At 36.8% G+C, this 21989-nt stretch overlaps 1 protein-coding gene across 4 annotated transcripts in view; it reads right to left on the bottom strand.

Moving 5' to 3' along the window:
- Positions 1 to 536: 536 nt before the first annotated feature.
- The window catches only part of sema3fa (sema domain, immunoglobulin domain (Ig), short basic domain, secreted, (semaphorin) 3Fa), a 53709-nt gene continuing 32256 nt past the window's right edge, over positions 537 to 21989 (bottom strand). For 2 of the 4 annotated variants that reach the window (XM_067374633.1, XM_067374636.1), the window contains 17 exons: positions 15157 to 15317; positions 14972 to 15034; positions 14714 to 14833; positions 13817 to 13906; positions 12563 to 12656; positions 12288 to 12407; positions 11289 to 11428; positions 9938 to 10052; positions 6075 to 6144; positions 5119 to 5263; positions 4810 to 5032; positions 4399 to 4487; positions 4220 to 4261; positions 3847 to 4004; positions 3264 to 3331; positions 3024 to 3157; positions 537 to 2335 (listed from right to left, as the gene is read on the bottom strand). In XM_067374633.1, coding sequence (XP_067230734.1) covers positions 1901 to 2335; positions 3024 to 3157; positions 3264 to 3331; positions 3847 to 4004; positions 4220 to 4261; positions 4399 to 4487; positions 4810 to 5032; positions 5119 to 5263; positions 6075 to 6144; positions 9938 to 10052; positions 11289 to 11428; positions 12288 to 12407; positions 12563 to 12656; positions 13817 to 13906; positions 14714 to 14833; positions 14972 to 15034; positions 15157 to 15317 — 2267 coding nt within the window. In that variant the 3' untranslated portion in view covers positions 537 to 1900. Of the gene's footprint in view, positions 2336 to 3023; positions 3158 to 3263; positions 3332 to 3846; positions 4005 to 4219; positions 4262 to 4398; positions 4488 to 4809; positions 5033 to 5118; positions 5264 to 6074; positions 6145 to 9937; positions 10053 to 11288; positions 11429 to 12287; positions 12408 to 12562; positions 12657 to 13816; positions 13907 to 14713; positions 14834 to 14971; positions 15035 to 15156; positions 15318 to 19974; positions 20128 to 21989 lie in introns of all 4 variants that reach the window. The other 2 variants (XM_067374635.1, XM_067374634.1) reach the window with 2 other exon arrangements.

Here is a 21989-nt window from a genome sequence, read left to right as displayed (position 1 = left end):
TTAGTTGTTTGTAACTATGCATAATTTACTGTTATTACTACGGTAAGTACATGCAACATGTAACAAGAACATTAAAATAAAGTTACTGATTTTTTTTTTTAATTTTTTTTTTTTAAAAACTTGGCACAAGGTTTTCAAATATTTATTTAAAATTGTACTGTATGGTGTGACGACATTTGTGAATTACGTTTGGAAAGAGAGCTTTAGTATTAGTACTAAAGAAAATGCCATTTTCGGGCACAAATCACACTTCATTATCAATTGACATTCATCTTGTGAATGACCCTAAAGTAAAGTTCTCAAATCATAAAATATGCAAATCAGCAGCTTCCTTAATCCACTTTTGGTGAAAAGTGAAGAAGCAATTGCTTTTTTATACACTGTAAACTCATGTCTTTTTCAATCTAACATTAAGCTTGTGAATCAAAGGTTCAGACATAAGTACAGTATATACCCAATAACATTTCTGAAGAAAGACCAACCTATATTTGTTATAAAATATATAACTTTAATTAGTCAACGACAATGATGGAAAAGAAAACAAATAAAAATACATTACTATAACATTAACTGTTTATAACATCTAATTCTGGATCTTTTTCACATTAGATTTAAAAAAAAAAAAAAAAAGACAAAACAATGGAACAAACCACAGTGATGAATGTCTTACAAATGAAAGAAAAAAAAAACATTTACAACAACCATTTCACACAGCCTGTTTGCTGTGTGTTTTGAGAAAACACAACGGAGGTGATACACACACACACACACACACACACACATAAGGTAATTGTGCTTGATTCCATCACTAGTTCAACAAAGTCCTCTGTCTTCAGAAAACAGTCTCTCTCTTACTCTCGATTCATATCAAAGACCATACAGCAACACGGCAACATATCCAGAATTTGACTACATATCTGTACAGTACAAATACAGTTCATGCAAACGCAAACAAGTTTAGTTCCAAATGATGTAACACTTCCAAATGATCACCTATTAATTGTTTCTTTTCTTTTTTTTTTTTTCTTTTTTTTTTTTACATAAAATGTCTGGAGAGTTTTATATTTAAGATTCGCTTTAAAAAAACAGAAACAAAAAAAAAAAAAAATTTTTAAACAATTCTGCTCTACAAAGAGATGGACAGGTTTTGAACCCCCAGCTTTTTGAGATTCTTTGCGTGCAATAGTACATATTTATATAAATGAAAAGAACAAAACAAAAAGTGATGTACATACTGTACAGGAGGCTGTAATTAATAATAAACCAAATATATAACACACAGAAACGACTTTATATTTAACACACATTAGCATAGCAACATATGGAAGATCAAGAAGATTAAAAGATGAGTGTTTTTCAAAGTCTTTTGGGAGGTCACAGAATACCAAATATACGTCGAAATTCCTTTATCCGTACATCTGCAGAATGAGAACACGTGCCCAGCTAAAAGAGTCAACGGACGCAGTTCCAGCATAGCTCTGGTATCAAAACATCAAACGCAGTCAAACTGTCCATCGGGAGTTTCAAATGTCCAACTATGCGGTTAGTGGTATATACACAAAGTTTTATGATAACAGTCGTACTATGTTTTATGGTGTGACTACCATTGTAATAAATATATTGGAAGGGAAGTACAATGATAACAAAATATTTGCACAGATCTATACACAAAACTTTTTTTTGCTCTATTTCCATACAAAGATATCCACAGAATCTAACTATGTACAGCCTACAATAAATACTATGCATTTTCAAAAACGTACTGCTTATTTTCTCCTCGGCCATAATGGTTGCGGGTATACGTTGAATATTTTGTGTGTAATGGCAGTCGGAGACCTTGAGGTCCACCTCGAGTCTGGCAGGGAAATCTCCGTTTGGATGGAGTGGGATGTTTTCCCTCTCATGTCTCAGCCATGCTTCTCTGCTCCTGGTGGTGTCTCCTGTTCCGCGGCTTCCGTAGGTCCTTCTGTATTTCCTTGAGGTCCTTCTTCTTGTGTGTGTTGGCTAGGGGGTCGTCCCCCATCTGCCAGTAGTCCTGGCAGTACTGGTTAATGAGGCCCATCTCTGGTTGGCTGAGGATGGTCAGCAGGTCTTTGTACTGCTCTGCGCTGGGCGTCCAGGCGCTGGATTGGAGAGGCGGCGCAGGGGGAGCGCTGGATTCGGTCTGGATGGTGTTGACGGTGCGGGCAGAAAGAACCACTAGCTGAAGTTTGACCAGCGTGTGCTTGAAGTTCTTCTCGGTGGAGGTGCACTGGTACACCCCTCCGTCAGACAGCTGGAGAGAGCGCAGGAGGAGACCTTGCTCCGTGCGAACAACGCGCCCGTCGGAACGGATCTGAAATACGTGGGTTGAACAAAGATTTTAGGTTCAAATCTATATTCATGAGAATTCTCTCAATTCATCACGTCAATTGTGAATTTGACTACATATCTGTGCAGTACAAATACAGTTCATGCAAATGCAAACAAACCCCCTAAAGTTAGTTCGGAATGATTTTACGCTTCCAAATGATCATCTATTGAATGTTTGGAGGTGCTTGCTTAGACACTTACAAAATGTGAAAACATTTTTTTAATTTTGTGATTGGTCAAATTCTATCAATTAGTATGAGGTCATAAAATATATATTTAAAAAAATGTGTTAATTACGATTAATTTTGTTTACATTTTTTATATATTTGTTTTGTAAGGAGTATATATTTTTTAATTAATTTTAGAAATAATTTTTTCTTTAATTTTGTTGTAATTAGTGTAGGCTGTAATTAGTATTATGAGGTCATAATTCCATTTTTTTTTTATTAGTTTTAGAAATAATTTTGTTTTAATGTTGATTGTTTACACTGCACATAGCAACATAACTGCTTATATACGCACAGAAACTAAATGATTTTTGACAAAATTATATAAATTGATTATATTAATTTAGCAAATAAGATCTCAATAAATAAAAGCATAATTAAAATGCAATAAAGGCATGACTAAAATTCACAAACAGTTATAACAAGGCATTATGTCACACATACCTCTCTCCTTCTATCACTGTTCTCTTTCTGGAAATGCCACTTGATTGACACATGAGGAGATCTGGCCTGGCACTCCAGGAAGGCTGTGCTTCCCTCTACTCCATACTGTACTGACTCCAACGTGTTCTTATTAGCTGGCGGGAATTAAAACAAAATAACCAAAATCAAAAGAATTCTTTTACTTCTTCTAAAGTAGTTTTACTCATCAATATCTAATTGTGTATTTTTTCAGTTCCTCACCATTGGAATTGTAGCCCCTGCATTGTCTTATAGGGTTGCCATACTTCACATCTTGCCTCCGACTCCGCCTACAAGAATTAAATGAGGATATGAATTCAAAGAAATCCTGTAACTTATGATGAGTTCAAGACCTTCTGGGAAGTTTGTATTTATGTCACTTTCATCAGAGCAGGATGACGGTGTGTATCTTCTCCTAATTAAGGTTTTTGAACTCTACTACTAGAAAATGTAAAACAAATATTGTGCATCAGGTGTGTTTTGCTTCTTTATGTTTTCAATTCATTTATGAAGCCACTGTAACATTTATCATTACATACAATATTGTTATTTTACAATCCTTTCAATGTGCTGCTAAATACTTATAAGCACCACCACTACATTTCTCACTGACACGCCCCCAACTTGTAAAGTTAAAGAAAATCCTGAGCTTCCCCCTCATATTTATGACTTTGTGGTGGCGTTCATGTGCGTTCAACTCATAAATACGATCTTTCTATTCTACATGACTTAAATGCATCATTATATTGACTCGTATTTTACATACAGTGATGTGATGATAGACATTTACACATGCAGCTCTTACCTTTTTTGGTTTGCAGAATAGCGAGAGCAGGACTTTCCATCCCAGGCACAGTACGGGTCTCTGGCCAAGCAGCAGTCGGCACACGCCTCTCCGTACACATCACACCTGTGCAGAGCCAGATGAGTGACACCCACCACTGAACTCACATACAGCTGTTGCTACACACACAGAAAGACAGGAAAATGGTGTTACTCTCATTCAAAATACATGATGTAGTGATTCCTAGAATCCCAGAATGACGGATATTCCTCATTTGTAACTCACTTTGAATAAAGGATCTGCTACTTTTACTATTAATATTTCAGAATTAGTTTTCTTTAAGTTTTGAATTCTTTAAGTTTTGAATTCTAAATGAATTTGTTGTGCAACTTACCCGTTTTGGGGAAATCTTCATAGTAGTGATTGGAGTTGGAACCTGCAATATGAAAATAATTATCATTTTTTATTGAATATATTAGCGTACACACACACACCATTATACTGTATAAAGTATAATAACAAAAACAAACATAAATACAAAACACAAAGTGAAATGGAAAAATGGGATCTTACTCTAAAGACTTCCACCTCCTCCAGAACAAGCTCTTCAGTCTGTAAATCATCTCTAGGCAGGACAATCACTTTCTGAATTGTTCCTCTATCTGTAAATGACCAAAAGAGAGGAGTCAGAAATACTTAAAAACATAATACTCTTTAGAGTCTGACTAAAGAATACAAATCTTTTTGATTTTCTGAAGAACTATCGAAAACAGAAGGTGGCAATGACTGTTCACTGCTGCATTTCTAGATCTAGAGCTTCCGTGTACAAAAGTGTTAATATTAACAGTGTCACAGATTTGGTTGTCAAAGATTTAATTTTCAGTGTGCTCTCCAACTTTTAGACTCCACTGAATGAACACTGTTTATGTACAAAATAAATATAACTCAATAAGCCATCTATGTATAGATGGGTAATAAGTTCACCTGTTCCTAAGAAAAGAACTTCATAGTTGCCATCAGCTGCAGCCACTTGGTCCACTGTGATGGTGGTGAACTCATAATCCACATTGGTACGAACCACTAGGGGGCGCTTATGGACTGGATAAACAGCATTGAACATGGTCGGATGGTTGCGCATGAAGTTGATAACCTCATCTGGGTAATCTTTAGTAGACTTCATGTTGGGGGTAAACGTCCCTCCTGGACACTATGATTAGAGGGATGACATAAAATGTATTTCAGCTTCTTAGATCTTCAAACATGAATGATTATTATGCTAAATGTTACACTTACTGTTCCTGGTCGGGGGTAAGGGATTTTACCCTGGTAGGCAACCCATTGGTAGTTTGGCCCTTCCTTGTGAGCAAAAGGGCCATTAAAGACCATGCGGACATCAGCCATTGAATACACACACACTGCTGAACCTTTAAATACAGACCTAGAGATGCAGAAAGAAAAAGAGATTGATGCGTTGAGACAAAGACAGAAGGACCAAATCACACAGGTCTTGAAAGTGCAAAATTAGAAGTATTTTCCATAGTCAAAATAGTTTTTAACCCCACTGTATGTCAGGTGTAAAAATGAGTTGGGAATGCACAAATTAGCACAAATACAGACAGACAGAAAGAGAGAGAACAAGAGACAGAGGGACAGACAGAGCTGTGAAATCACTAGCAGTTGATGGAGAGAGTTTACACTATTATCACCAAGAATGGTGCTTTTGGGTTTAAAGAGCTCAGACAGAGCCTGAGGGCTTCGCTGATTTAATCTACAGCTAGACTGTGAATTGTTATAATACACACACAGCCTTGTGTATTTACACTGGATGATTAGCATGTGAACCTCATCTAAAATGTTGAGAGCTCCCTCTGAGGCCAGTTGTATAATATTTTAGCGTGTACGAATATCCTCTCCTGACCGCATCTGATAGTGGTGGCATTATGTAGATAAGTCCTTATGAGAATATCACATCTCAGATTCACAGAAAAGCTCCTTCCTTTGTGCTGTTAGAAGACTTGTACTACCGTCTGTCAAGCCTGCCAAACACTTGTTATTCAGTATGTTAGAAACAGTCTTCAGCAGTGGAGAAATGGGGGTGTTGCCCCGTGGGCAACTGGAGTGTGAATATGAAAGCAAATCTATTCAAGCTCCCTTGCCAATCTGATAAGCGGCCTGATTAGTAAGAGGCATTGAGGAGAAGTGAGGATTGGATCTCATATTTTGGGAGAGACTGTTGTGAACTTACGCACCCAGACACAGAGAAGACGCCGTAGATGACGGGATTCTTGGTGTCTTGAGTTTTCTGGATGTACACGTCCCCTGAAAGGAAGATTGAATTTCTTTAGTTCCTGGTTTGAAATACAAATGAGCTAATTCACATATTTCTACTTTGGTGGTTAGTGAGACAGTGAGCGGGTAATGGGACACGATTGCGTCTTGATAGCACAGATTCCTTTGTTGCATAGGAACCTTGAAACATTTAGCATCTGGCCTATTTTATTATTATTTAAAAGTGCTGTCGGCATTGTTTCTGGAATATCTGTCAGGTAGTAAGGACATTATGTTATAATCACTGAAATAGATGCAGCTATAGGCTATAGGAAAACAGCAAAAAAAGAGATAAGGAAGTGGCTCGCCCTTTTCACAGTCACTCATAAAATTTAGCCAGTCAGAGAATACTTTGATATTGCTGATATTTGATTAGCTGACAAGTATTTGAGGGTAGAGTTTTGGGTGTGTGGTACAGAGATGGTGGATGCAGTAGATGAGGTCTAATGTAGTGGCTATCGGATTACAGAAATGAGCAAAATGGCTAAAAATTGCTTTCAGCACCTTTTTAAATTTAAAAACTGCTTTGGCAGCTTTGGTATTTGCCTTCCTCACTTTTTTTCTTTTTCTTTTTCCATACAAAAGGAGAGAAAAACTGTCACAAACTCCTATCTGGTTGCACAAGGGCTTGTGGGATATATTAGCGCACACTGAAAATTCACTGGAAATTGCATTTCATTGAATTTTGCCTTCTTACGCAAAACTGAGAAACTTCGCACTTACTCGCAAAACTAATAATATGAGGTGAGAGGAAAAACTATATAACTATTATTAAGAGTTATTAAGAATTATTATGCAGAGTTTTTGCAAACAAATGCAAATTTTCATGGTCAAATGCAATAAGAACGCATATGTATTGTATTGTACTTTTTCCACATATCTATTTTTTTTCATCTCCCCTTAGGGGTTTCCCTTAGTTTTCAATGTACTATTATTTGGGACACTAATTGCTATTTTTAAAGGGATAGTTCACCCAATTCGATTAGTGAGGTCTGATCGCGCTCTGACAACGACAGTGATGTCTCGCGCATATACTTCAACGAGTGCTAGACATTACTGTCATTGTCAGAGCGTGTTCAGACCTCACCAAGCGAATGCTGAACGCAGTTGGACATAGTGGTGTATTAGAGGTAAAAAATGATATAAATACTGTTCGGTTTCTCGCACAAACTGATCATTTCGCGTCTTAGGACATCAATGTGTCGTCATGAGCCGCAGGGTTTAATTTGGATTTGTCTATGCAAGTTTTATTTACTCTTATAGTAGAAGTTCCCATCCACTAGCATTATTTGACTGACAGATGGCAACGGTTGGAGTTAAAAATCATCATTTGTGTTCTACTGAATAAAGTCACCTACATCTTGAATGCGCTTGGGGTAAGCAGATAAACACCCAAAAATGAAAAGTTGATGAACTATCCCTTTAAGCTTTATTTGTTTAAGCATATATGGTAAAGTAACAATGGCTAAACCAATGTCACAAGTTTGAGGGCGGAACTTCTTGTTTTTCCTAAACAATGAAAGATTGGCAAATTGTTTGGGAAACCTGTTTGAAAACAGTCATTTTTTGTAGCTCAATCAAGCACCACCAGTAACACTGAAATTATTTCGAAATCTTAATGTTCGACAAGTGCACAAAAAGCCAGATGTCTGAGTGTATGTGCCAAGTCAATCAAATCCATCTCAGTCCAATTACATCACACAAAACCCTTCGTATTGTGAGGACAATCCTTCTCTCTCACTGTTCCCCTCTGTCTTTGTGGTTAATTTGTATCAGAACAAGCTGGAGAATTTCGGAGATTGAGACAAAGGACCAGTGATAATATACTAGCCAAAACGAGAAAGATGGAAAAAGGCCATTGGGAGAAACAGTGTAATGGGCAGAGTGGGGTAGTTTTTTAGGGGTTCACCGTAAGATCGGTTTCTTGAGGGACATTGTAACAGGGATGGGAGACAGAGGTGCACAGAAGAAGAGTGCAAAAAAGGGCACAAGGAAAGAAAACCAAAGGAGACCCAGATAGTTTAAGACATAAGGAGGGCGAGTGGTAAAAGAATAGACAGATGTCCCATCTAAAACAGAAAGAAGATGACCTCAGATGGATAGTCACGCTAAACGGACTAAGTAATCAAGCGCTGAGGGAAAACCCTACACTACAGCGAACAAATCTCGCTCTAGCCAAGCCACAAAAAACAACCCATAAAACCTCACTGCCTCTCTGAGGATAAGGGAAAACATCCAGTCAAAAACTCCACTGGCAAGTTCATTCCTCAAACACAGTGACAGAGGGAGGGTGAATGACCAACCAGAATGAGAAAGAGAGGGCAGAGACGGGGAAAGGAGTCCTGAGGGTACCTTGTGCGCTATGTTACGGGAGCTGTGAAATGAAGCGCATAGAACGTCCGCTTACTCAATTTATGCACGTTGCAAAAGCAATAAAATTCCAGCATTCATTTGCCTCTGAAGAGTGGCTGAGGCTGTTACAGCTGGTTTATCAGCCAATCCTCTTCAGTCCTGTCAATCAAACTCTCCCACAACGGGAAAGACTCCATTTTGTGTAAGCCTGTTAAGATGCAGCTTACACGTATGCGTTACCTAACACATGTGCACATAAATGCGCAATCATGTACGTAGCATGATGTCAAACCACAAAAATAAGACATTTTTATAATATATAGTCAGTTATAGGGCAAATTTTTAAAAGCTCAATTTGTCATTTAAAGCTCTACAGAAACTACTCAGAACCGCTTGTGACTTTATATTTCTCACAGGCCCTTGTGGCACTTCACGCTAAAGCACAAGTGCTACATGCTGCACATACAGGAAAGAGAGGAAATTACTTTTTCCAAGTTATACCCTCTGGAGAGACATATCCATTGAACCATCAGACACGAACGGTTTCCACAAATGAGCTATATCATGCCCTATCCTGAAATAAGAGGCCTCTTATTTCAACAAGTATACCGTGAAAATGAACAGAACAGAACTGAATATAATGTGCCTTAGGTGAACACCTCATTTTATATATGGAGTCAATCAAATGTAAAAGCTGTTAGAAACAAAACAGCATCAAATGTCCTCTAGGTAACAAAAAGTATCATGGTTTTTTTTTTGGACACATACCATGACAATATGTTTTATTGGATATTGTACCATGGTGTTCTTGGAAGTGCCATGTGGTAGCTTTTAAAAATCACGGTACAAATATTTCAAAGTCCCACAGTATTACCATCTGGTCCATGTACCATGGTACCACCACAGTACAGTACTTTTTGTAAGGGTCGGTATCGTGGAATACATTAAAGTACCATGGTATTACACTTACAAAAAAGTACCACAGTATTACCATGGTATTTTAGATATGAACCTAAATGTACATAAATTATTTTGCCATGTTATATTTATAATATTTAAGAGTACCATGGTTTAATCGGATTATACAAATGTTTTTCCATGGTACCACCACAGTAAGCTGTTTTTTTGTTGTTGTTTTTTTACAAGGAAAGGAAATTTAAAGACAATGCAACTATTTTTAATTGTCCTTTTGGACTGCTAGTGTTTAATTAAAATGTTCCTGTTAGAAATATCAGTCAAATTCAAGCAGTCCAAGGGGACAATTCAAAAGTGCGCTTTGAAAAAAAAACCTTTTTTATTGATGTTACAACATTAAACCAGATTTGCTTTTGTCAGCATCATGATCTGAAGTCATCTAAAAAAGATCAACTATCAATATTCAACATCAGTCTCAGGAAATGATCCAGAAACTCGGCTAAAAAAAAAGACTTACGGAGCTCATCAAAATGTGTCTCAATGCCATCAGAGCCGGTCACAGAGCAGATGAGCCGAGCCTTCAGGAAAGTACTCCACTTATTCACCAGACAGCAGTGTCCTCCATCATCATTCTGTAGAGGAATTGAGGTCATGTTAGCCATGAAGAATCACTGTTAGACACCACACAGATTCTAGCTGTAAAGTTTGATTTGATGGACACCTTGACAGTCTGTATCTGTGAAATGGAGACATTTCTTTACATCAGTATCTGTCCCTCTCTCAGGGCTATTTCTGTGGTTTTGCATTAACTGGCTGTGACTGGGTTGTAAACATTGGCTTTGAGCACTGCTCAGCCCCATCTGCTGTGGACAGCAGCCAACTTCAATAATGAGACGCGGCGATGCCCAGTGACCAGCCGCCAGCAGCTACCCACTCATTACAAACATGCTTCTTTGATTCACATTAAAACAGCAAAAAATAACCAAGAAACAAGCGGTTGCTCATGTAGGAGGCATTGGACAATGATGGATCCAAGGACACTGAGGATCTGCCAATCAACAGTTCAGTCCTGTAGGACATGAATTCTTTAGCATCATGTTCAGCATAGGAACACCCAATTATTGAAAAATCTATTATAAAATGTATAAGAATACTGAATGGGACAACGTCAATTTATTCACCTTCATGTTGTTCCAAACTCACGTGACTTATTTTTTTCTGTGGAACATAAACATACCATTTTTAAAAAAAAATTACTTTTGCAGTTACAATAAATGTGGAGTCTTCTGAAGCTTTGTGTGAGAAAGACCGAAACTTAAAAATGAAAAAATATGATCTTGACAGCCACCCTAGTTCTTTTTTGGTGTGTTGAGAGATGTAGCAATTTCCAAAGTAAATGAATCATACTTGAGTCAGTTATTTACAATGAATCAGTTCACAAAAACCATTCTAACAGATTTGTTCTTGAAAAAGACTAATCCTGTTCTTGAGTTAAACTCACGACCCAATGATTCGGATGCAGAGGTTAGCAACTCACTGGAAGTGTGATTATCAAAGAAAAATTATTTAAATTTTAGTCTGTTATTCACACAAAGCTATTACGTATTATGGCAATGTGACATGTTGTACGGCCACTTTTATGATGCTTTTATAGTTCTTTTTTAAAAGTTGAAAGCTCCAGTTCTCATTCTTTGTAACTGCATGGAAAAGTGCAAGTACACTCTTTAAAATTCTCTTCAGTGTATAATGGAAGAAAGGAAGTTATGCAGGTTTGGAACAACTTGAAGTTGACTAAGTGAATTATTCCTTTAAGGATTTGTAGATATTTTGCACTGGAATATAAGGCAAATGTTACGAAAATGTCGCACCAAACAAATTCTGCCAATCCTGGACTGAGCCATGGGAGTCTGACCCATCTCAGAGGCCTTCTCACGGAAGAAGAAATACAGCTTGTCGTCATTCTTTTCTGCACTATCAGGGATGAGCTGAGCATGGACGAATGTTGGATCTGAAGGAAAAGAAAAAGAGGGTTAGGAAGGGAAAAAAAAATAAAAAAAAATCAGCAAGAGATATAAATCATAGTTGGAGCAAAAAGCAAAGAGGAAAAAAAGGAGAGCAAAGGGATAATATTAAATAACATTCACTAGAAAAGTGCAACTAATGCAGTGTTTGATGACCTCTCTCACGGTTATTCTACCCTCTCATTCACTATACTGAACAGTCTGAAAGAACCTCTGTGAAGCCTGTGATGATTATTACACTAGACACTAGTCACCAAAAAAGGCAAAACTACAGAATCTGAGCCAAGGAGTCACATGTAATACAATGGAAACCCAGTGTAATTCAAGATTAGTGTACTATTAGTCAACTATTAATGAAAAATATTAGATGAAAGGTAGCTGTAATAAAAACAAACAAACATTTAGTTAACTGCAATAAAAAGAAGAACATTGTCAGTTGTTGTGAATAAAACTCAGAATTAATTATTTTGAGTATGGAGCTGTATAGTGTAGTGTGCTTAATCACAGGCAGATGGAACAATCTGTGTTTTTATGTATGAAAAATAAACTATATAGAGCATAAATAAATACATCATTTTCTAAACATAAAAAAATAACTAGCACATTTTTACAGCAATAATACAGTCAGGAATTATAATGAAGGTCAAGGATTGAGTTTAACTAAGCAGTAATTGCTTGAGGGAAATTGTTTTTTTTTTTTTTTTACAGATTTTTATTTAATATGAGGTTAGTGTGCAGGAGGTAGGATGAAGGGTCAGTGTTGAATATTCATATCTGGCACTTGCTCCACTAAACAAAATAACTTTTTCTTGGTGGAACGCCATGGTTCAAAAATTTTGTGCGTACCGTGGAGCCAGCGGGAGTTATACTGGTCGGTCCTCATGGCTGTGTGTTTGCCCAATGTGCGAAAGATGGCCGAGTCTGTTCCCATAAAATCGATGTAGACGCCGGCGTACAGCTGGCCATCTGCCAAAACAGAGTGAGCATAAGGGAGATAAAGAGAGGTAGACAGATGAACTTGAGAAAAATGAGCTCATTCAAGTCTGAAACAAAAGAAATGATGCTTTGTATATTATCTAAAAGTATGGAAAAGAAGTATGACGACAATGAGAGGCACGTACTTATCAAAGCTGAGACGCTGTTTAATTTGGGGTCGTAGGGGCATTTCCCTTTCCCAGAATCTACTTTACCAGGCTCCAGTCGGAAAATGTATTCCTGGAATGGGAGAGCAAGAAGGTTTCATTAATGAGAGCACAATAGATCACATTAGATGAGCAGTATTGATTCTCTTTCAAATGTTTAAGAGTGTGTGAAGGTATAGCCAGGAAGTGAAATGCACACAGGGTTAAATGGAAAATTAACTAGTTGGGGCTGTAATAAAACTGAAATATGTTTAGGTAACCTATTGTGTGTGTGTTTTTTAAATGTTGGCGTCTTACATATTGTCTAATGCCAACACCAATATCTTGCCATTTGACAAAAGGGAGCTGGTGTGAAACTGCCCAGAAGAAAGAAATTAATGCCATAATTCAAAGTTTCCAAGGTTCTTGGTAGTTGCCAAAGAAAATGAACCATTTCTCACAATCAGCTTCTCAACATATGAATATAAAAAGGTCTATATGGCTTTTTCAGGTTAGTGACAATTATTAAATTCTGGTATTTAGGAAAACAAGATCTGGCTTCATGCTAAAAGTCCACTCCACTCCATGCAGTTTGCATGCTAGCTACGGTCAAACAGATGCAAAATACAGAACAGTATTTTTAAAAAAGTATGGTAAACTGCTGTGTTTGCACCAAATATGTACAGCAAAATCTGGAAACATCTAACATGAATTAACACAGTAATTAAAATCTAAGCAGAGAAGGACATCTAAAGAGTGTACAACATGCTGCTAAAAATATATCAGCAATTCAGCAAATTCAAGTCTCAACGAAAGACTTGTTTTGGATAATATACAAATATTTTTTTGGATCCTTTATACTTTCCAAGATTTACACGCAAACCACAAATGTAATATAAGCCACCGATAAATTCTGTGCTGACTAACCACTTTCGAGCATGATGGAGTGTGGGTGTGGGAGTAATCTCTGCACGTTCTGCTAGATTTCTACGCCAAAGGCAGGCTTTGGACAAGTGTAGGCAAACTTGAGAAAGACAAGCTTTAAAGACAACAGTTCCTCTGCTGTTTCTCTCAACGCCTATGAAAGCCAGCTGCTGAAAATGCAAATACAGTGAGAACAGAACCTTTCCTTAAACTTCTAAGTAAAAGACACCCAATTATCTTTTAACCTAAGAGCATCTTAAGAAAAAAAAAAGTCCAAAATAAAGTTCAAAAAAGGACCTCAATCCCATTCAGGAAGAGTTCATTTCCCACCTTGGGTGCATATGGTTCTGGTGAGGCACTAGGGTCTGCAGCACGACTGGTTCGGCCTCCCGCACGAGGCATCTGATCTTGGAGCAAACCCTATAAAACAAGGGGTGTGCCTCAATAAAGTCCTGTTTCTATGAATTCAATTAGGGCCCAAGAGATCATCCCAGACTGTGTCCAAATGAGGAAGATGCTGAGATGCTAGAAAGATGGCTGCAGTTTGGTGTATCCATAGAGGACAAAGAAGATGAGCAGATGTTAAGTTGTGTTTAAGACATGCACATGCTGGGAAATCTTGTGAGCACATAAACTGCCCTTTGCATGCATATGAAAGAAACAGACATGCATATTTGAGAACCCCATTAAATGTGAACAAATGCAGCAGGATACTGAAACCACAAGTGAAAATGCTATTTTTTGTAATTTTTCATGAAAAAGGGGTTCACATGATCACATGATCATGGTCACAAATTTGCTTATAAGAGCATGTGGCTTGTCCATTTAAATTGTCTTTAAAATCTTTATTTCCAGTTTAAATTGAAAAAAAAAGAAAAGAAAAGAAAAGATTGTCATCGTGATTTCAGACTTTTTTACACCACAGTATGTATAAACAAATTTCTGGATAATTTTCCTGTGGACAGTGGTTAATGATGGGACGTGGTCATGGGAAAGAAGGGAGGTGAAATTAGGACTATATTTAAATGCTATTACCCTCCTAAACACTAGGAAGAGTTTTTAAGTAGCAGTGTCAAAAGACATGCAGGTGGTAAAGATTATTAAGACTTTGTTCCAGGGTGGGGAAACATTCCTCTCTAATGACATAATACCTTTTGACTAAGGTAGCCAATAGTTTGAACCCTTGACCTTCAAATGGTAGCAGGTGACCTGTGAATGATAGTTTACCTGTGCCCTTTGACCTCTGTCCACATAGGTACAGATGGGGTTATACGCTCCCGTTCCACACACATACAGGTGAGTCCTGTTCCATGGCTCGATTAGACGGATGAAATTACCACACTCGCCCTGTTGACACAGAACAGAATGATAACAGTCATGCTGTCATCGTGAAACGATACTTCCAGATGCATTCTGACTACTTGCACGCTCATGTTGGAATAGCTAGAAGTTTAGGATTTACAAAGATTGTGGTACATTTCTTACATTGATGTCTTTCCCTGAGAGGACACACTCAGTCCTCCTCTGAGGAGCCACAGGCCAGTGAATCTGAGGAGAAAGACATGTGATAAATAAACAGTCATCCTAATCCAGGTTCAAGTTTACTACTGCCAAGCTTCGTTTATAGTTTTGTTTGTTGCAATTTGTCAGGGGTAACTGAGCAATCTTACAATGAGGGGCTCTTTGTTGATGTCGTTCAGGTCTAGAGATAAGATGTAGTCCTTGCTGCCCACGTACATGCGATCATGGTCCTCGTCCATACGAAGGATTCTGTAGTCCGTCGAGTTGAGCAGGAAGGCAAAGTGATGGGCAGTTCCAGTAGACTTCAGCTCTAAAAAAGAAAAAAGGAAAAAAAGTCATTTATTTATTCAGCCAAAGCTTTTTTTCAAAGTGACACACACATGAGGAAAAACAAAAGTAACTTTTTCAACTTGGAAACAGAAAGATGTATTTAGTAATAAAAACATTTTATATAGTTATGGAAATCCTGAAGTGTTATTTCTGCCACTAGCAGCACAAAATGTAATGGCAAAAATAATGACTGTTTCAAACAAGTTTCCACATCTGCATTTGGCTCAACCAGTTGCATAAGTTTGGGGTGGGACTACCTATTAATTTGACCAATGTTGCTATGTTGCAATCTCTTGGTTATGGGCACTTAAACTGCACAACTATACAGAAACTCATCCAAGATGAGACTTAAAACCACAATTCTAAGTTTAGGAGGCCAGAGCTTTTTCATTAGCCCACCGGAACTGTTGATCATAGTGTTTTATTGCCCATTTGTTATTTAAAGTAATTCATATGGAACAGCTGGACTTGTCAGTGCAATAAGTGAAATGCAACTCTGTAGGATTATGAACACTGAATATAATAAGGAAAACAAAATAACAAAAACATCCTGAAAACTTATCAACACCTCAGAAGATTGATTAAATATAAGCAACTTTCTACTAGATGCATGTCTATGTTCCAAATCTACAAACTCTAAAAGGGCTCACATATAATCAATCCAAACACAGTAAGTGTTGCCAAGTCACAGTAGTTCCTCAATAAAACAGCATCTGTACAGCTGTATGGATATGACCAGGTCTCTCTGCAGTCTCTGCTGAGCTGGCTGGAGGGTTTCCCTGAGGTTCAATGCCCTGGATACATTCCTAGGTCCTTTGTTATTATTATTGTTTCAGCCCTGTTTTTACAGGGTGGATTTCTTGGGAATTTCTCGTGGGGCCTCCCTGAGTCTTATATTTAAATACTACTACTAATACTGGGGTGTCATGCTTTATTTTCCTCTACCTCCAACAAGCTTCATTCCCTTTTTGGAAACTGAGTACAGTATGTGGTCTGAGACCTCCATGCATTGCAGCAATACTGGATATTTAACTATGAATGCTCATTTTTGTATTCAGATTAACTTTGCTGTAATATAACACACACTTATAGTTGACAGTCACAAAAAACTAATAATGTAATAACACTGTTAAATGCAATCTTTAGCAAATCTCAAAATGAATATCCATTTTCCATAATACTGTGATGCCTAAATTCATTTGTAGCATTTAAAATGTTTTATCTGCATCAACCAGAATTTTTAATATCAATGCATCCCACCCCATCATGAACCAATATAGGTTATAGTTCATTGAGTCCACCAGGCAGTCCCTTTGGATGCCCATAGAGGACTGTGTTTTATGTTCTACTATTGCAGAGGTGGAAGGAAACCTTTGGAAACCTTCACTATTGAAGGAAACCTTTGGAGAATGGAATGCCACGACTTAACACAACATATTGGCTTCTGTCTCGGATAAGGTCTACCTGAGAATCGACTGCAAAATGTTGGATGGTGGAATAATGCATTGCAGATAGTTGGCAAAGCATACACAACAAAGATTGTCCAAGCAAAATTTTAATTTCAAATCTTACTGTAACAATTCCCCATTGTATTGTGAAACAGATCTGTGCTGAAAGTCTTGACAAAAAAAACATGCTTACACTTAGCAGCCCAAGGTCAAATTTGCAACTTCATAATAAAAAGAGACACCAGACCATGTAACACCATCACCACAGTTTAAAAAGACATCATTTCTGATTGCTCAAGGCCTAATGGATGGAAAAGTGCCATCAAAATCTTTCAAAATGCACAAAAGAGTCTGCAATATAACCGCAAGAACATGATGTCTTACACTTTTAAAATAGGATAAATACAGCCTCGGTTTACTTTCTTGTCTCGGTAATTGTTTGTGGTTTGTTAAGCAATGATTATTCATGAAATTTTGCTTTAGAAAGAATCATAAGGTCAAACAATACATATAAATAAAACAGAATATAATTTTGTCAGCAAACGCCCTTAATTTTAGACTTTAGTCAAAAATTACATAAAAATATCTCAGATTTTACTTTCCCTAAAACATATGTTTTGGATTATAAAAAGGAATTGGACTTAATCATCACAGGATTTTTTTTTTTTTTTTTTTTTAATTTTTATTTATATTTTAACAAAAAAAAAAAAAAGTTATTCTACAACAAGATTCAAACATCAAGCTCTGCAGAATGTTTCACTGGGAAGTTTGGGAATCAAGTGGAATGTGCAAGCCACAGAGAAGCACTCGTCTCTGCAAAGTACCAGTATATGAGCGTTCTATCAGAAGACACAATCTACTCTGCTCTTATACAAAGAGGTTTAGCACGAGGACACAGACAACATAAAATCTCATTTACTTGTGTGGGCATTCCTGGCACATAGCTAGAATTCCTCATCTCTTTCATTGCAGGGTTCTAATTAAGCACAAGGGCAGGTCCACCAAGTTCCGACAAGTTCTCAGCCATGTCTCTGTCTTTGTCACTAATAATGCAGTTTAGTAACAATCTTTATAAATTATAGCAATGATAAGTGAACATTTTTCCATGACATAAGTGTTTATATTTTTATTGAGAGCAAGTTATGTACTGCCACACTATAACACAATGTCTTTAACATTTTACACCTGAAGCTGTGTCGTAAGCCAGATTCGAACTGGCTTGCGTTAGAGCCGAGTTCTTACTGCTAGGCCATAGCTCCAAACGTTTATTTCTATATTTTATTTTTTTCTTTTAGCAAAGTTTTAGTTTTTGTAACTGTTTTATAACCTGCTTTAATTGTAAAAATGAATTATTTTAACGTTGGTATGAAACAGAAGTTTCGATAGCCTTTTCTTCCCTTTTTGTGACTTTTGTATATATCCAGCTGAAACAGCTTCTCAAACAAGAAAAAGAGATGTCACTGCATGAGGGAGGGGAAGTTATTTTGATTAAAGATTACATGAATTAAATGGATAAATAATTTTGTAACCAATACTAAAATATTCCATAAAAAAAAAACAAGAACTGTCCATTTTGATTTCATGGTGACTTTAAGAGAGGGTATAAGAGCAAAGACACTTAAAGGACATCTGGACACTGGAGCAACTAGTTTTATTACTATGAGGACTGCAGTGAGATGTCTAAACTTAATCTTACACACACACATTTAACTTTATCTTTGAAGACTGATCTTTATTCTTTACCTTCAGCTGTCTAGCCTAAATGATCACTTGAAGATTAGGTCTTATCTCTTGGATTCAAAGGGCTGTCACTTGACAGCTCACATGGATTTGAGTGACCATTTAAAGGACGGTGGACCAAATATGATGGAGAGAGAGACCTTACCTGCACTGCCTGCTATCATTGAGTTATGTGTGATTCAGTCTAACCGAATGAAAACTTTCCTCTCACGTTCGGCATGGGTATGAGGCATTGATTTTAACAGCCCTCATCCCTGACAGAGGATTACTGCATCATCCTTATCTTCTGAGAAGACAGGACAGGGTGATTAAAGGATTTCATCAAACCACACAAGATAAAAATGTCTTTTTTTCTCTCTCATCTGTCCATCAAAATCTCATGACAAATAAGGGCAAAATAAACAGACAAACTTTTAACTTGCCGAGTGCCACCTATGGTAGAAGTACCCAACTACTCGGCTTAAGAGGCCATGAGGGACACATTCAAACACATGTACACAGTGGCCTTGAATAGTATTTAGACACTTAATCTACACTTCAAATACATGTATTTCATTACAAATATCAAACCAAGTGGCAACTAACTTCACTTTTCACTGTAAATAACGGTTAAATAAAGCCTGACCACCAAACCCATTTTACCTTTCTTTCTCACTATCAACCTACTATGCAATACTTTTATAAGCTCTCATTGTAAATTAATAGTTTCAATTCACTGAATGTTTTGCACACAAAACTAAAAATGCATTGCCTAATTTTCACACATCTTTGGGGGATCATTTTAATAAATATACAGTGTCCTCAAAAGGTATTTGGTTACTTTTGGACATTTAAATTACATATCAAACCCAGTGCATCTGCTAAGAAATAATTATATATATATATATATATATATATATATATATATATATATATATATATATATATTTTTTTTTTATTGGAACTTACTTCACTTATCTGAGCCACTTTTTAAATAGTAGAAAAAAAAAAGTTTTTACAACTGAAAAAGTGTCCAAGATTTTTGTCTTCATTATGAACAATACATTTATAGTTTATTTTTGAATTGCCTTCAATTCGTGAAATGTTTTGATTGAAGTCTATTTGTCCTATATTCCTTTAAAATAAAATTAAACATACTGATATATAATTCAAATACATGTAATAAAAAATAAATAAATAGATAAAAATTTCATTGTGGCTTAAGTGTCCAAATTCTTTTAGAGCCACTGTACATTCATAAGTCACTGGCAGTCTGTTGAGTACCATAGGCCTATGGGGAAATGCTTCACAAATGAGGAGGAGAACATATAAAGCACAAAGAAAGAGTGAATACAGGAGAACAGTGATGAATTAAAAGAACACAGCAGGAATAAGAGGACCAAAATAGCACAGATGAAGAAAGAGAGGAGATGGGGGGGGGGGGGGCATCTCTTTGGTTGGGAGTCTCACCTCAGGGAGTGATGGGAGCCACTGTTTACTTTGGCCCACAGTTTCAGCGAGAGTGAAGGTCATAGATCACGCTCACAGACACAGGCACACACTCAACGACAAATCGAGCACCGCGTGTTACCCTGACCCATGTGATCCTACAGTGAATTGTTTCTGAAAACGATATGAAAAACTTTTCATTTCTCCATTCTCACTAACAGCAGCCTAACAGCAGAAACATGGTAATAATTAACAGGCCACGGCTCCATTTGGTGCGATGACCCAAAGTCCTTGCTATAGTTTAAAGAGCTTATTAAAGATGTCAGAATGTGTTTTCACAAGATCCCAGCCCATAATACACTATAGTTAGGCCTATTTATTTTACATCACAATTTGATGTGACAGCCTATTATGTATGGTATGTCTGTCTGGTAAGCGCTGACCTTTTTCATTTCGCCTTGTGTATAGAACACAGCCAAAAACAACACCTCATATCTTCTTGATTCATATCGATTAATGTGCTTGAAGAATCATGTTTAACCTTGGCGAACAGTTAAACAAACTTTAGCAATCCTTCTCAGGTGTTAAGCATAAAGAAATGTGGGAAATGATGAGCAAAACAATCCTAGCTTGTCAGTGTTATGGAGAAACTTAAAAGTAGCTACAGAAGGTTGCAAGTGATGTTTGCGATCAACCTAATTAACATGCTACACAGCATGCCAAATATATGTGAGGCAAGTCCATTCATAGCAAATTTTTCTAAGTTCTCGTGACCAAAAAAACTTTTTCTTAAGCATGCATCCAACATTGCCCTGCCTGATGAACCTGATTAGCTTTCACTCTACAGTCAAACACGCAAACGCGTTAGAAGACCTTGAGGTGTTTATCTCACCATCTTCTGATATCACCGGGATGGTTCGTCTTAAATGAGGTTGTCAACAAACAGACACAGATAAGCGCAGCTCCTCTTCCTGTTTAACGTTATCATATTGGTCAATCAGATGGTTGCGGCAAATCTTTTCAAATAAGCATTCCAACGAGAAACGCCATCAGAGATCTGTTGTTTCCTTCTCTCCTTTAATCTTTTTCCTTTTTAATGTGTTTCAACACCAGATCCGTTCTCCCTCCTGCATTTCACACCATCATGGTAGCAACAATGCGAAAGCCATAAAAATATCAAAACTATCTTTGAAACAAGAATAATTTATTTGAAACAAATAGATAATATACATTATTAAGACCTTTTTTTTTCAGAGAATATATTTGGAATTTAAAATTTATTGGAGTTTATTTGTTAGTGCATTAGAGCATTTTTTTGAGCATAACCCTTACTAAATTTAGTGAGGTTTGTGAAAAAAGCTAGGAACATTTCAAATTATTATAGAATTAATTGAATTTGTTTTGAATTTAATCATGACGTATTATCATACAAATTTTGCTTTTTTAAAGGTGTTTTAATATTTTTACTGGGGGGAAAAAAAAAATCAAGCATACTGATTGAAAAAAAAGTAGAGCATTAAACAGATTTCATCAGCCTGGTCTTGCCTTTTGCCACTTTGGTTCCTCTCTCTTTCTTCGTGAGTCTGTCTACACACGATTATTATGATTCTTCTCACACAATCTCTCATTTCACACTCTCACTTACATTTTTTTTTATCTTTTGCTTATTTTCCTGGGTCAGGTGAGAGTGTTAAATAAAGGACAAGAATAGAAATAAAGCATTATGTAAATTTGCTTTTGTTGTGAACAGATCTGGTCATAAGACATTTTTGTAGAAACCGTGATACATTTTTTTTCAGAATTCTTTGATCAATATAAAGTTAAAAAGAACAGCATTTATTTGAAACTGATTTTTTTTTTAACAATGGAAACATCTTTACTGTCACTTTTGAGCAATTTAATGCATCCTAGCTCAACTCTTTCCCTGCCATTGATGAAATTTTCCATCATTTATGACACAACGCTTCCCCGCTAGTGACAGAATTTTCTGGGAATCCATGTTTTCACTGTTATACAGTAAAAGTGCTACAACACAT

This window comes from Chanodichthys erythropterus, chromosome 21 (genome assembly GCF_024489055.1).
Source record: "Chanodichthys erythropterus isolate Z2021 chromosome 21, ASM2448905v1, whole genome shotgun sequence".
Taxonomy (NCBI): domain Eukaryota; kingdom Metazoa; phylum Chordata; class Actinopteri; order Cypriniformes; family Xenocyprididae; genus Chanodichthys; species Chanodichthys erythropterus.
Note: the sequence above shows the minus strand (reverse complement) of the source record. Positions and strands in the feature narration are given on the sequence as shown.